This window comes from Actinia tenebrosa, unplaced genomic scaffold (genome assembly GCF_029948245.1).
Source record: "Actinia tenebrosa isolate PJP-AT-01 unplaced genomic scaffold, QUT_ActTen_1.0 PGA_scaffold1__47_contigs__length_23844297, whole genome shotgun sequence".
Taxonomy (NCBI): Eukaryota; Metazoa; Cnidaria; class Anthozoa; order Actiniaria; family Actiniidae; genus Actinia; species Actinia tenebrosa.
The window spans coordinates 18,327,028-18,339,612 of NW_028292578.1; the positions used below are offsets into that span (position 1 = coordinate 18,327,028).

A 12,585-nucleotide genomic window follows, 5' to 3' on the forward strand; every position below is an offset into this window, starting at 1 on the left:
TGTACAGTCTGTAACTGGAAAAGTGTGAACAAGTCATTTTTCTTTCTCGATTTAATAAAATCAGTCTACCCATTTTCTACTGTCGCAAATCCAAATCCATATCCGGTTTTTATCGCAGACCAAGAATGCGTTGCAAGTTGCGAGTGTTTGAGATGTCACCTGCAACTTGCAATGTTCTGCTTTTGTCAGCATTTCAAGTTGTAAGAAAAGTTCAAGCGTTTGCGATAACGAAATAATACTTAAGGTCATGCATAACTTTGGGAAATCAGTCAATCATGCAAAAGGCAAATGTTTTGTGCTCTAGGCCATTTCATAAAGGTAACAAACCTGAAACATTTATAAACTCCACAGAAAACAGTTAAAAGCATTTTTATTAAGGTGATAAAGTTTTCTTTGAATTTTGTTCCAATATTTTCTAGCATTCTAAGGCTCCGGTCAAACGTCAAACTTCGCCTGAGCCGAACCTAATCGGAAACAATGGATTTTAACAATGCGTTCTTCAATGTAATTAAGGTTCGGCTCATGTGAAGTTCGACGTTTGACCTTAGTCTTAGGTAGTGACATAAGCGTTTAAGGTGACTGCCTACTTTTGGAAATTGATTTAAGCTTTTTTTAAAACTTCGATTTTCCGAATTGAAATTTAATGCTGATTCCAAATCTGGAAAGAAAAATAGGGTGTCCCGAGCTCGTTTTCGAGATAATCAGCATTTAATGGAAGCCTACGCACAAGCTTTGGGAGTAGAAATTGCGCCACCGGAAGTGATTAGAAAAAAATTAAGATGAATAAGATAATAGTTATTTGCAGACTATATGATTGCATGAATGAAGGCTAGTCAATCATTCTACAATAATACATGGATATTTTCGACAAAAAGACAGAGAGATACATTGATTTGTCATATTTTGTAGTTTCGGTGCTCTTAAAAAATCTCATAAAGTCGAACAAAAATCTATTTTTTCACGCGTTCCTGATTTAAACTTTTCCTAAAATGTTGATATAACTTAGATTTTTAGGAGTTTTTTCGAATGAGCTATCAAAAAATATAGAGTCCCGTGCAAAATTTGAGGGTTTTGCCCTGTTGAAGCTCAAAACGCGTATGGTTCTTCAATAAAATCTTGTAGATTTTTCAGCGGTTTTTGAGCGCGCGCTCATCGTGGGCTCAATTCGAACGTTCAAAAGTAGGCAGCCACCTTAATTTGTCTTATTTACACGATGACATTTTAAAATTTGTCCTATCAAATATTTAAGAATATTCGAATTAATTAGGTCACATGGGCTATAGTCTTCTCAGCAGCCGTACTAATGTCGGTCCGAAACTCCCTCACGACTAACGTTTGTGGGGAGAGAAGCCTTCGGAAAACGGGTGGTGAGCAGACTAATCGGCTATTGACTGGTAGACCACCAAAACAATAACTGCGCATGCGCGTTTTAATCCGAAATTATTCTCTTATCGATAGCTCCTCCTCAAGAGATCAGTTGTAATTTTCAAACTTATTTTCACTGGCCAAAATGGATCACATGACCCATTACTGTGGCCAGTTTGGCCTCGTGAGATGTCCGATGTATATTTCACTCTTAATTCTCATAATCATCTAAATTAAGCTTGTTATCAATTCAAAAAGGATATATTGTTATTCAATTCTTCATATGTATAGATTCCACATTCTAATTGTAATTTGTACACTTTACAAAGATTTTTGCTAAAAAATGCTTCAACCTATTTACACCATTACGAAAAACTGAAAAAAAAACTTTAAAACCTCTCCGGATCAGCATGTCTATGCAATTTGATGACAAATTAGATGACATAATAACCAGCAATTTTGATTCTTAAACATAATACAATGTAATGAGCTTTTGGTTTCTTTAAATATTGTAAAAAATTTGCTATAAACATGAATTTGAATATCATGACTACCCCTCCCCACCCCTGAAGAAAGCGTGCTGAGACCTTCACTGAGCTGGACAAACACGTATTCTGGTCGGACAACACCACGCAAGGCATGACAAACAGACGACTAGACCAAAATGCAGAATATTTGCCATCTCAAGGCTAACGGACTGAAAATATTGGTAAAAGAAAAACTAAAAAAACTAGCTATTGTAATTCCACACAAACACTCTCAGGTTGAAGCGACGGTGATAGATGTGAATTTTGTGGTTCAGTACATCTAAATGCTAAAGTTCGGACAAGAGCCGGCTTGTCCGAATCAAGGTTTGTGGAGGTTGGCGTCAAGTCGGATTGTGATTGGTTCTCGCTGCTATCCGAAGTTTTCATCGTGTTCTCTCGGGTCATTTCCGTGCTAACTTCGGAAGCAGTGTCTGTGTCTGTCTGAGACTCCGCCTGAGGTGACTCGGACGGTGACTTGTGTTTACAGGGCTTCGAGCCGCCTTCTTCAAAGAATATTACGATAACAGATGTATTATCTGCACGAAGGCGCTGTTCTCGCCATCTTGATAAAGCAAGAGAAACAAGTCTGAAAGGAACGAAAATTTAAGTTACTACTGGATAAAATCGAAATGAAAAAATGACATTTTTATTTCTTTTTGTCAGTAACTTGGCGTTAATTACCAATAAACGTCATAAAGTCTCATCCGTTTCGTATGACTGTGCAAAACTCACGGTATAGACCTGCCTTGCCGTGACCGCGCTGTATCCAGCCGCTGTTTCCTATGGTCGGAAATTTTGTTCTATAGGATGCGCGTTTCAAAACAGTAAGTTCACATCGCAGTCAAGCAAAGTTCAGGATGACTGAACTTCACGGACGCGCGACGAAGAAGCCGCGTCTTTAGCATAGCTTTGTTTTGAGTCATGCGCTGCGAACCTTCCGAGAAAGGTTTTTCAAACTCGATTTTCGAAATGTTTGCAGTATCATATCACAGTTGTTAATCACAAACGTCCCAGGATAACTGGAATAAAAACTGTCTTGTTTTTCTTTGCACTGATTGTATTCATGTGTAAGAACAAACAATGGCCTAATTTGCCTCAGACAAAAACAGAAGCTTCCGGGAAAAAGTATTATCATTGTTGTTTCGTTGACCGCTTCCTTTGGGCTATGAACCTATAAAGGCGATGCCGACTCCCAACCAGGACCCCACAAGGCCGCCAGTTTGTGTTACGCATTCAAGCTTAGCAGGATTGGATGCGCCCCTCCCTTCCCTCCCTTAAAAAGATCTATTTACAGACCGTATTATTTAGGAATACTTTCAATAAAAAATCCTCACCTATGAGACACATCAACATCCAAAAGTTCATCTACATTTTGAATTGACTCATTTACACAACGAACTGCTTCGTCCGGACGTACGACACCCCACAATCCATCGCTAGCTACGATGACGTATTTATGGACACTAGGGTCTATTGTATAGACTTGAACGTCCGGAACTGGAGATACGACGAACTCCCCGCGAAAGTAGTCAAAACTCCACAGATCCCCTACGAAATAATGAATTAGAAACTTTAATTACGATATATTATGTTTCCATGGAAACAAACATTAGTAAATCCCTTCCACTTCGGATGTTTTCAATAAAATCAACACCCCACCCCCCACCCCCAAATTACTCTATCGTTTTTATCTTATTCTTGTTTTTACCTAAAGCTCTGGATACAGCCAAGAATGGCACCATTTCTGTTTGAGTCCTTCTTGTTATTGGTCCCTTGTGTTTCAGAACGACAGGTCGTTTCCAGGCTACTCGGTGTACGCCGTTACGAACCAACACTCTCCCACCGATGTCTTCAATTCTCTTCTTTTCGTCTGGGCTCTCTGGTTTATGGTCTGACGTTAGTGGCTCAGCTTTAGTTAATTTATTTTTTATCTTTCCCCGCACCACACCGGAGTCTCCAACGTGAGCTACGTACATCTTGCGCCCGCGGATAATTACTATAGCAGCGGTTGTCCCTGACGTGCTGGGCAAACCATGTCTTGTCTTGGGCCAGTTATCTACGAGATTGAAAATGCAAATGAGTTTTTACTAAAACTAATAGCAACGCATGATACTTATACCTACGGTTATTACAAAATAATTTTTTTAGACTACAGAAAATTTGCCAGAAAAAATTCAATGGGAAGAATTAAATAATAAATATCCTAGGGTTGCGAGAGATATTGGTATCCCACAGCTGTTATGAGGGCGGTGCTACAAAAAATAATTACACGCTGTAACTGAATAATCTTATATACCGAAAGATGAATTTTTCTTTATCTTTATATTTTGAAGCCCTTTTGACTAGAATAACTTCTGTATTTTATCATACTAGTAAAAAACGTTTACGAAATAAAATTTCTAGTGGTTTTTGCTTGGAGACATGAAGTTGATACTGTTAAAACAGTTCACCTTTCCCGCGCAATGATCAGATTAAACTTATTTAAATAAAAACTGTACCATACTATTAGCAGTATCATGTGTTGATAGCTCTAAGAAAAATTAAGCTAAATAATCGCTAAATAAATAAGGAAAAAATAAATAAAAAATTTTTTCTACCACTCCGTAACCGTACTTTGAGTTGTGTCAAAACATTAGTTTAGTTCATTCGTGCATCATTTTGAACCACATAATCTGGTATAAAGATGACATTTTGTGGAATATTATCATTTTGAGAGATATCGCGCGCCTTTCGCTTTCGTTTTGAGCAAGGAAAACCCATTTGAGTGCTGCCATCCATGTATGATTGACAGCTGAATATTAATCAAGGTTAACAAGATCACGGGTGACTACCGTTTCATCGCCATAAAAAACCTTGTCATAGTAAACTTTTTTTGAAAACCGTTGAAAATGTAAGGAAAGTAAAATAGAAAGTAAAACTTCGCTTTACCACGAACGATAGGCGTAACTGAAATTTACATATTGCGTGGCCAAAACAGTAACGCTCGCTCGAAATTTGAATTTCAAAAGCTCGTTTACAATGTACTTTAGTGCCAGATCGACAAAGAAAGATCCAAAAATAATCTAAGAATCTAAACTAGAAAGACTCAGTCTCATTAAGGGATCGAGGAGGGGAGATTTCAAAGGCCTTCTGGCTTGATTAAAATATTATTCTAAACCAAATTGAAAATTTTACATGGAAGCAAGTTTACGAGAACATGGCGTCACTCACAGCGCTAGCGAAAACTGCAAACAAAGGGTTATTTTTTAAATCCTAATTCTTGTTGTAGGCATCCACTTTTAAATAAGAATATCAAAGGTCAAAAGGATCTTAACTACTTAAGATTCTCTTACGTACCTAACTGTTTCCACATTGCTCTGTGGGTCGCCAAAAAGCCTTCTTTGATAGCCTTCACTACGTGTGCTGGATCTTGAGAGTAAAAACCTCGTTGCTTTTTGATCGTATCCCACAACATTGCCCTAGCAAATATAGCTGCTTCACTACCTCCATGACCGTCATAAACAGCTGCATAGCACTGACCAATGTCTTTTCCAACGCGTTGTCGATCGAAGAGAACTGAAGTTAGGTCCTCCATGTACCTTCTACCGCCTTGGTGAGCTTCAGCCGAGACACGAACCATTAGTCTAGATTTAATTGTCTGTGAAGGCTTAGTTAAAAGAACATGCTTCATCTTAGCTCTTTCTCTTATACTAAACGGCCAAGACATCTTATAAACTGGACCAAAGTACAGCAGAATATTTGTTGATAATCTTTTGCCTACCTTGAATGAGATTAGTATTTTTGCGCCAATTCGCATGTCAAAGTAACCAATCACAGTAAAGCTTATAAGACATACCAGCGAATCGAATTAAAATTTTGACCAATCAAATTCGTTAATAGAAAATCAGTAGCGCAATAAAGAGTTCAAGTCTAAACTTGCCCAGCTTATTGAAGTGTTGGCATTAGAAACCGTGATGACTCAAAGATTTTAATGGTTTGAACATGATCTTTCGTTTCGACTTGTCAGCTATTTTAACAGGACATGTTTGGACATTCGAGATTTTATATCACTTATTTAAGATACCCCGCTGATGGGAACGAATGAAAGGGGAAACTAAAGAAACAAATGAAAGGATTGGGAAGATATCTACGTGTCTATTCGTATTTGCTATAATAAAATATGTACCTCTAGATTGTACTACTTTAGAAAAGAAATTCGTCTTATATTTTTTATAGAAAATGGAAGCAAAATTTTTGTTTAATTGTGAAAATGCAAAAGTAAAGTGAAAACGTAAATTAGATAGAAAAAACCTAATTTCATATGTTTTTATTGAGGTAAAATTTCGAGAAAACAAAATTTTTAAGGGTTATTTTTCAGTGTTTATTGAATGGCATAAGGACCTCGAAAGAACCAATCAAAAATAAGTATATATTCCACGTACTACTCGTCCCATTCTCTTGCGGTTTGAGGTCAATCACCAAGAGATATGTCTAAAGTTGAAAACCAGTATATTTGATCACCTGCAAAAAATGTAAATAAAAAACCTTCCGCTAAATGAATATCTCTTGAAGTCTTGTCAGATGACCAGTTCTGGTCTAGATGGATTTGCCTTATGAAGGTCTTGATTCTTTCATCGTTGAGAGCTGAGACAGGCAACAGTTCTACTGCTAAGAGAATAAGGTGCTTAAAATTTCTGTATACGTGTTAAAGTTTAGCATTTGTGTTATTCTATCGTTATCTTAATTGTTTAATTGTCGTTTATGTTATCTCTTGATGTTATTGTTGCTACAATTAAGTGGCTAAATACGTGTTGAAGGATACTCCACAGGCCTTTAAAACTGTAAAGACTGTCGATATTAACCTTACAAGATTTACGATGATATTAAATCGTTATTAGTTTTGCATATGGTATTTTGATATGGGCTTATAGTTCATAACCTTTTTACAATGTCATAGAGTAAAACAATTTCATTGGAAATTTTGTTTAGACTAATACACACATTTTTAAATGCATGTAGTGTTTTTTGTTCATTCGGACAATAGACCCCTTGCAAAATCCAAGCTAAGGTTGTGTCAACATTCTTCCTAACACTAGTACTTTGGCAACTAACCCCCCCCCCCCCCCCTCCTGTAAAATTTCCATATGATGCCTATATAGCTGTTACTGTGATGTAATTCGAATGACAAATGACGTTTGGGTCCAAATTGATTCCTTCTCGAGTTATTTTCTGTGTGGGTTTTTTTCATAGCAGGACTTTCTGTTCATATATTGTATCTATCTAATCGTTGAAGGTAGAGAATAAATCCTGGGATTAAGTTGTGGCAAGATTTAGTGAACTTTTGTGTGATTGGACCCAGAAATACGTCACAACTTAAAAAAATAAAATAAATAGTGGTTTCTGCTTAATTTATAGACAAGAAGTTCTTGAATCAGACATAGAATGTGAGCTTGCTGATGTCAACCAGTTTGCAAATCCTGCATTATTAGATGAATATATAAAGCAGTTGGGTATCCAGTGCGCTATTGGTATACATGCATGGAGGTCTGGTTGTCTGCTTTGGGGTAGGTATTGAATTATTATAGCCTATCTATTATTTATCAATTTATATTAGGGTCTATATTTTAGAGTTGGGAAATGGAATAGCCTGAATTAAAAGCTGGGATAAAAGTTCCAAGAACAAAAGTAAGGGCATTTTAATCTTGAAGAATTTTTAAGACTTTTAAAAAAATTAGCTTTTAAGAGTTGAGGTTTTTGGGTACTTAAATGAGAGACTAGTAATTATTTAGAGGGTTTTTGGGGGGGGGGGGTAAAATAGTGTGGTGTGGGTCACCAATTATTTATGCAGAGAGAAAGGGGGAAATAGAACAAATTGCACCTTATGAAAAGCTTAAGGAGGGACACATGGCATACGTCCCACTAGTAATATTGCACCAGCCCTCACCCTCTATATAATAAATTCTATATATTGTATTATTTTATAAGATAACACAAATATATAAAATGTTGCACTTTTGCCAATATGCAAATGATTAATAGTAATCATCATAGATTATATATATAATAATAATATAGCCTAATGGTTTCAGGAGGCCTCATTGCCATCAGTGATTTAAACGTATTGCATTCCCCCCCCCCCCTTCCCCCCATATATCTTTGTACATATTCAGCTAAAAAAATTTAAAAAAATTATTTTTCAGATTGTTGTGTGCCATACTGCATAGTGTTTGGTGGAACAGATATAAATGTACATTATCGTGATGAATGTCATATGAAAGCCATGACAAAAGCACTTGCAAATGCAAGGTAATGGTTAGAAGCTGTTCTTGCAATGTTGAAAAAAATTTGATTCAAACAAATATCTTCATTATATCTATGGGAATGGTTTTGAGTTTAATTATTTCTTTATAACTTACCTCAACAGGTATCTCATAGCATTTAGCAGAGCAATGATGGAGCAGGCAATCAAGTTATGGGTAGGATATATTTTGAATAATATGCAGCTACAGTTGATCAGAGGTTGATAGGTATTCCCCTTGAATCAAGGGTTTTTCTCCAGGTTCTTCACTCCCCCCCCCCCCCCCCCCCCCCCCCTTCAAGAAAACCACATCCTGACTGGAATTAGCCATGGCCTGACTTGGGTCACCCCAGTCAGGTTCCACAATTATAGGGTTTATGTCTCAAACAGAGCTGAGCTGTTATAAGATTTGAATGTTCTTCCTTAACATTCCCACCTTATTTTTTTAAGCCAAGTTACAAGGACAAGATCAGAATACAATCCCAAGGTATGCTAACAATGACACAGGGAACCCAGTATCTATTTTGAGATGAATGATAATTTGTCATACTTCAACACAAACATTTTGAAGAGACAAAAGAAACTTACTAATCTGCTGTTGCTTCCTTTAGCTGTGCTTGTAAGTTCTTCAAACACATGTCCACAAGTGCTAATGCACAGACAAATCTGTAAGTATTTTTCAACTGTTGCACCTCAGCATTCATATGTATGGCTTAAAATGTTTCAAGTATTTGAATGTTACATTGAGGCAGGGGCTGGTGGGCTTATTAAGTGCCCCCCAACACACACAAATAAATACTCTCTGATAAAACTTTCAAGGTTTTACCATATTTCACTTCTAGTCATATTCATATAGTAGCTAGTCTGCTAATTCCAATGTAAGCCAATCCCCTACCTTTTTAAAAATACTCTATGGTCCTTGAACGTCATTTTTACCCATTCCGAGGTTGAGGGTAAAAACTGTGTTGAGTAGTTATTGCAGTGCCTTTTTGGGGCTGTCACAGACTGAATAGATGCTATCTGGGAATTGTGTCCCCTCAAACAGCCCCACAATACACTGCAATACCAGTTTGACCCATTTTTTCCTCAACCTCAGATTGGCTAATGATAGTTAAATTGAAGTTATTTTTAGTTACAGATTTAGAGGAGGAAAACAATGGCAGTCCTCAGGAGAGAGTAAGTAATCAGGGACACACTTGTGCATGAAAGGTCACATATGCACCTCTTGGTGCGGAGAGCCTTAATTAGTTAAGTAAGTTTAAAAGTGCTTTTAGCTTAGCTACTTGGATCATGTCCAAAACAACAAATAAGTTGCTATGCAAATAAATTATATTGTTAATGTGAAAATAGTTATTTTCATATATTGTTGTAAGCTAACCATGGATGACTACATTAGATAAAAGCATCCCTCCCTTCCCCTCCCTAGTACTGCTTTTGATTGCATAACCCTGTTATTATTCATTGTAGTTAATATTTCTACTGGTTGCTGGTTTAAGAAGAGTCAAGGATCCTTTATACCTAGTGGAAGCTGTTTCAGGTAGAATATGTTACAGATAAGATTACAAACTCCTTCACCTAAGAGAAGATTTTATGACTGTAAATACTAGCTCACAGAATCATGATGTTGATGAGTGAAGCATTCCCATTGAATGAATAGTAGACCTCGCATGCTCTGATTGGTTCAAAGAATGTCATCAATCCTGTACCATGACTGTGTCAAGAGCCGTGCCGTGTCACCATCATAATACAAGACTTTTATAGCAAAAAGTGACCCATAAATTCTGTTGTGTTTCTGCAGAGTGGCATAGTCAAGACAAGAGAATATTCCTTGTTATTATTGGACCAGAGGTAAGTTATGATTTGATGGAAGACAGTCAAATGCATAATTAAGGACAGTAGAACTGGTCTCATTTGACATGATAGACCTCTACCTTGGGTTTAATGTTTTCCCATTTAAGACTGCATGTCATTCCTTAGAGTATCATTTTGTTGTTAAATGGTTGCACATGAGAAGACATGTGACTATAGATACAACTCAAACAAAGAATCTTATTCTCATGAGAAGACATGAGGTCTGAAATGGGAAAATACTTCACCAAAGGAAGAGATCTATTTCAGTGGAATTGAAATACAATGACAATAATCAACTGCATACTATATTCACAGCTAGATAAAGAATTTGCATCAGAAGTGAAGATGAAAGTCAAGACGTAAGTTGTGGTGTGAGAAGATTAAATTGCGTGGGTTCATCAACCCTAAATAGAGAGCAAAGTGGCAGTGTTTACTCACAGGGTTTTGTGGTTCAGGCGCCAGCTAGTTAGAGTCAAGGTTCCCATTGGAGGGCTGTGATTGATTGGTTTACATCTCTGGTCTTGTGATTGGTGTCGAAGCAAAGACACATTACCGTACCTTATGCCTGCTATAACAAAGCTTGGGCTTAACCAGTGGTGTATAGTATATAGAGGTCACATAATCTGACTTTTTTTTTTCTAGTCTGCTATCTTCAAAATCCTGCATTCTGATTGGCTGTTTGAGAATAAGATTCTTTATTTGAGTTGTTGGCTGTTTGAGCGGGCAACATTTTCTGATAATTATTATCTCTGACCACAGTCCGTTATCCTTGGCGGTTTTTCCCTATCTAGAAGTCAATGTAAATAACCTTGTCTGTTTGTTCTCTTGAATGTGTAGTTTACCAGGAGTAGTATTGATGCCATCTCTTCCAAGCAGTGATCTTCATGCCCTGATTCAAAACTCATTTGCAGTTGTGAACTCTTCCAAGAGTGAAGGAATGGCTACAACACTAATCGAGGTGAGGTCCCCTCTGGCCCTAATCTTGATTAGCCGGCCAAACACAAACTCATTTCAGAACACGTCTTTCACTTGAGAATGAGATTCTTTATTTCAGTTGTATCTATTTTCATATTCTTAGGCCATGGCCCTTGACACTCCAGTTTTAGCAAGGAATATACCGGCCAATGCAGCTATCATCCACCATGGCAAAACTGGCTTTCTCTTCCAAAGGCCTCAGGAATTTGTTTCTTTGGCTAAGGAACTGGTAGAATCAAAATCCTTATTAAAGAAGATAACTACAAATGCAAGAGAATATGTGAAGACTAACCATTCATATGAGACTGAGAAGGAAACGTATGTGACCCTCATAAAAAAGATGAATGAAATTGAAAATATATAAACGGTATGAATTGTACATTCCACTTAGTATATCTACCACTGTTACCAGAATCCTCCTCAAATTTTGTTCCTTTTTCCGTTTGCTGTTATCACTTCTACTTGTTGACCGAGAAAACAGTTCATTAGACAATCAAAAGGATCCGCAAAAAGGATTGAGGTAGTTGTGGTATCATGACACTAAGTCAAATTGTTTTTAAGAAAGTCAAAAACTTTGCCACTTAGCAGATTTATCCAGACTGATGGACAAAACAAAGTATATAACTAACTAAAGGGTGAAAGTTATTGGAAAAGAGATTGTTAATTTGGAAGATTTCTAAGCTTTGATGGAAGTGGGGTTTTCATGTATTATACTGTATATTACATATTGTCTTGAACTTAAGCCGGAAATTTTGCAGGACAAATATTTCTTATGCAAAACTGAGTAATTTTATGAATGTAGGCATTTTCAATAGGCAGGGAATATAGAGGTGTTTTTAGTGTGCACGTTTGGCTCAACATCCAGCCGGCATTGCTGTTGTATTATATATCATTATGCAAATGAATGTAATTTTATATGCTGCTGATCCATATATTTCTTTTTATTTCATATCTCAGGCAAAATCTGATAACAATCTGATATATTAATATATCAATTACTATTAGTTGTAAATTTATGTCCACATGGAATACAATACATGTAGTGTTCTATATTGTATGTATATATATTGTTTTGTCTTCTATTGTTGTTCAAAAGTTACTTGGACGTAAATTTACTACACTTTAATATTTTAAGTGCGCCAAGAATATGGGGCTGGGCTCTATGAAATTTGATATTATTTATATTATAATATTGATGTAATAATATTTCAAGCTCCTTAATTTTAGGACACAGGTTTCTTGACTGAAATAAAGCCTTTCTCAAGCACAAATATCTATCTGACTATTTAGCAAGTATACTAGCCCTCAAGCCTGAATGGGCTATTGACACATAGGCTGTGAGGGTGAGAGGACTAATTGTTTTAGTCAAATCCAACTAGTCGGTCAAATATATAGATGCAAACAATAAATTGTTAAATTTAATGTGTTGGTTTTGAAACCTGGCACTTTTCTCTACTAGAAAGATATAAGCCATAGCCTAGTAGTAGTTCATTCAATCAGAATGCAGCATTGAATGATGATAAACCACTAGTTGGATTTGACTAAATATACAGTAGCTCATGCAGCCAAGCACAACAAGAAATCAGTTAA

The 12,585-nt window shown here is 36.6% G+C and overlaps 2 protein-coding genes across 3 annotated transcripts; one reads left to right on the forward strand and one right to left on the reverse strand.

Annotated features, from left to right (window-relative positions):
- Positions 1-353: 353 nt before the first annotated feature.
- Positions 354-5,680, reverse strand: LOC116307245 (protein phosphatase 1D). Its single transcript, XM_031717409.2, has 4 exons — positions 5,229-5,680; positions 3,601-3,948; positions 3,227-3,440; positions 354-2,478 (listed from the first exon to the last, which is right to left on the reverse strand). The coding sequence occupies exons 1-4, from the start codon at positions 5,596-5,598 to the stop codon at positions 2,100-2,102; spliced, it is 1,311 nt and encodes a 436-aa protein (XP_031573269.1). The 5' UTR covers positions 5,599-5,680; the 3' UTR covers positions 354-2,099.
- Positions 5,681-6,324: 644 nt separating this feature from the next.
- Positions 6,325-12,266, forward strand: LOC116307229 (glycosyltransferase 1 domain-containing protein 1). 2 transcript variants are annotated; one of them, XM_031717388.2, is made up of 12 exons: positions 6,325-6,552; positions 7,287-7,435; positions 8,072-8,177; positions 8,296-8,347; positions 8,620-8,656; positions 8,781-8,837; positions 9,308-9,345; positions 9,637-9,706; positions 9,968-10,017; positions 10,336-10,379; positions 10,858-10,978; positions 11,099-12,266. In XM_031717388.2, exons 1-12 carry the CDS (start codon positions 6,485-6,487, stop codon positions 11,357-11,359), a joined length of 1,053 nt encoding a protein of 350 aa, XP_031573248.2. In that variant the 5' UTR covers positions 6,325-6,484; the 3' UTR covers positions 11,360-12,266. The 2 variants fall into 2 exon arrangements, with proteins under 2 accessions (XP_031573248.2, XP_031573247.2); XM_031717387.2 differs by having other exon boundaries at positions 6,326-6,552; positions 9,302-9,345.
- The last annotated feature ends 319 nt before the right edge of the window (positions 12,267-12,585 follow it).

Excerpts from the sequence above, each read along its gene's own strand:
- LOC116307245 (XM_031717409.2), bottom strand. The coding sequence starts at position 5,598 with ATGTCTTGGCCGTTTAGTATAAGAGAAAGAGCTAAGATGAAGCATGTT. Across the intron at positions 3,441-3,600 it reads GGCTGTATCCAGAGCTTTAG|GGGATCTGTGGAGTTTTGAC; the intron begins GTAAAAACAAGA and ends ATTATTTCGTAG. Across the intron at positions 2,479-3,226 it reads GATGTTGATGTGTCTCATAG|ACTTGTTTCTCTTGCTTTAT; the intron begins GTGAGGATTTTT and ends CGTTCCTTTCAG.
- LOC116307229 (XM_031717387.2), top strand. The coding sequence starts at position 6,485 with ATGAAGGTCTTGATTCTTTCATCGTTGAGAGCTGAGACAGGCAACAGT. Across the intron at positions 7,436-8,071 it reads GTCTGGTTGTCTGCTTTGGG|ATTGTTGTGTGCCATACTGC; the intron begins GTAGGTATTGAA and ends ATTATTTTTCAG. Across the intron at positions 9,346-9,636 it reads ATGGCAGTCCTCAGGAGAGA|TTAATATTTCTACTGGTTGC; the intron begins GTAAGTAATCAG and ends TATTCATTGTAG.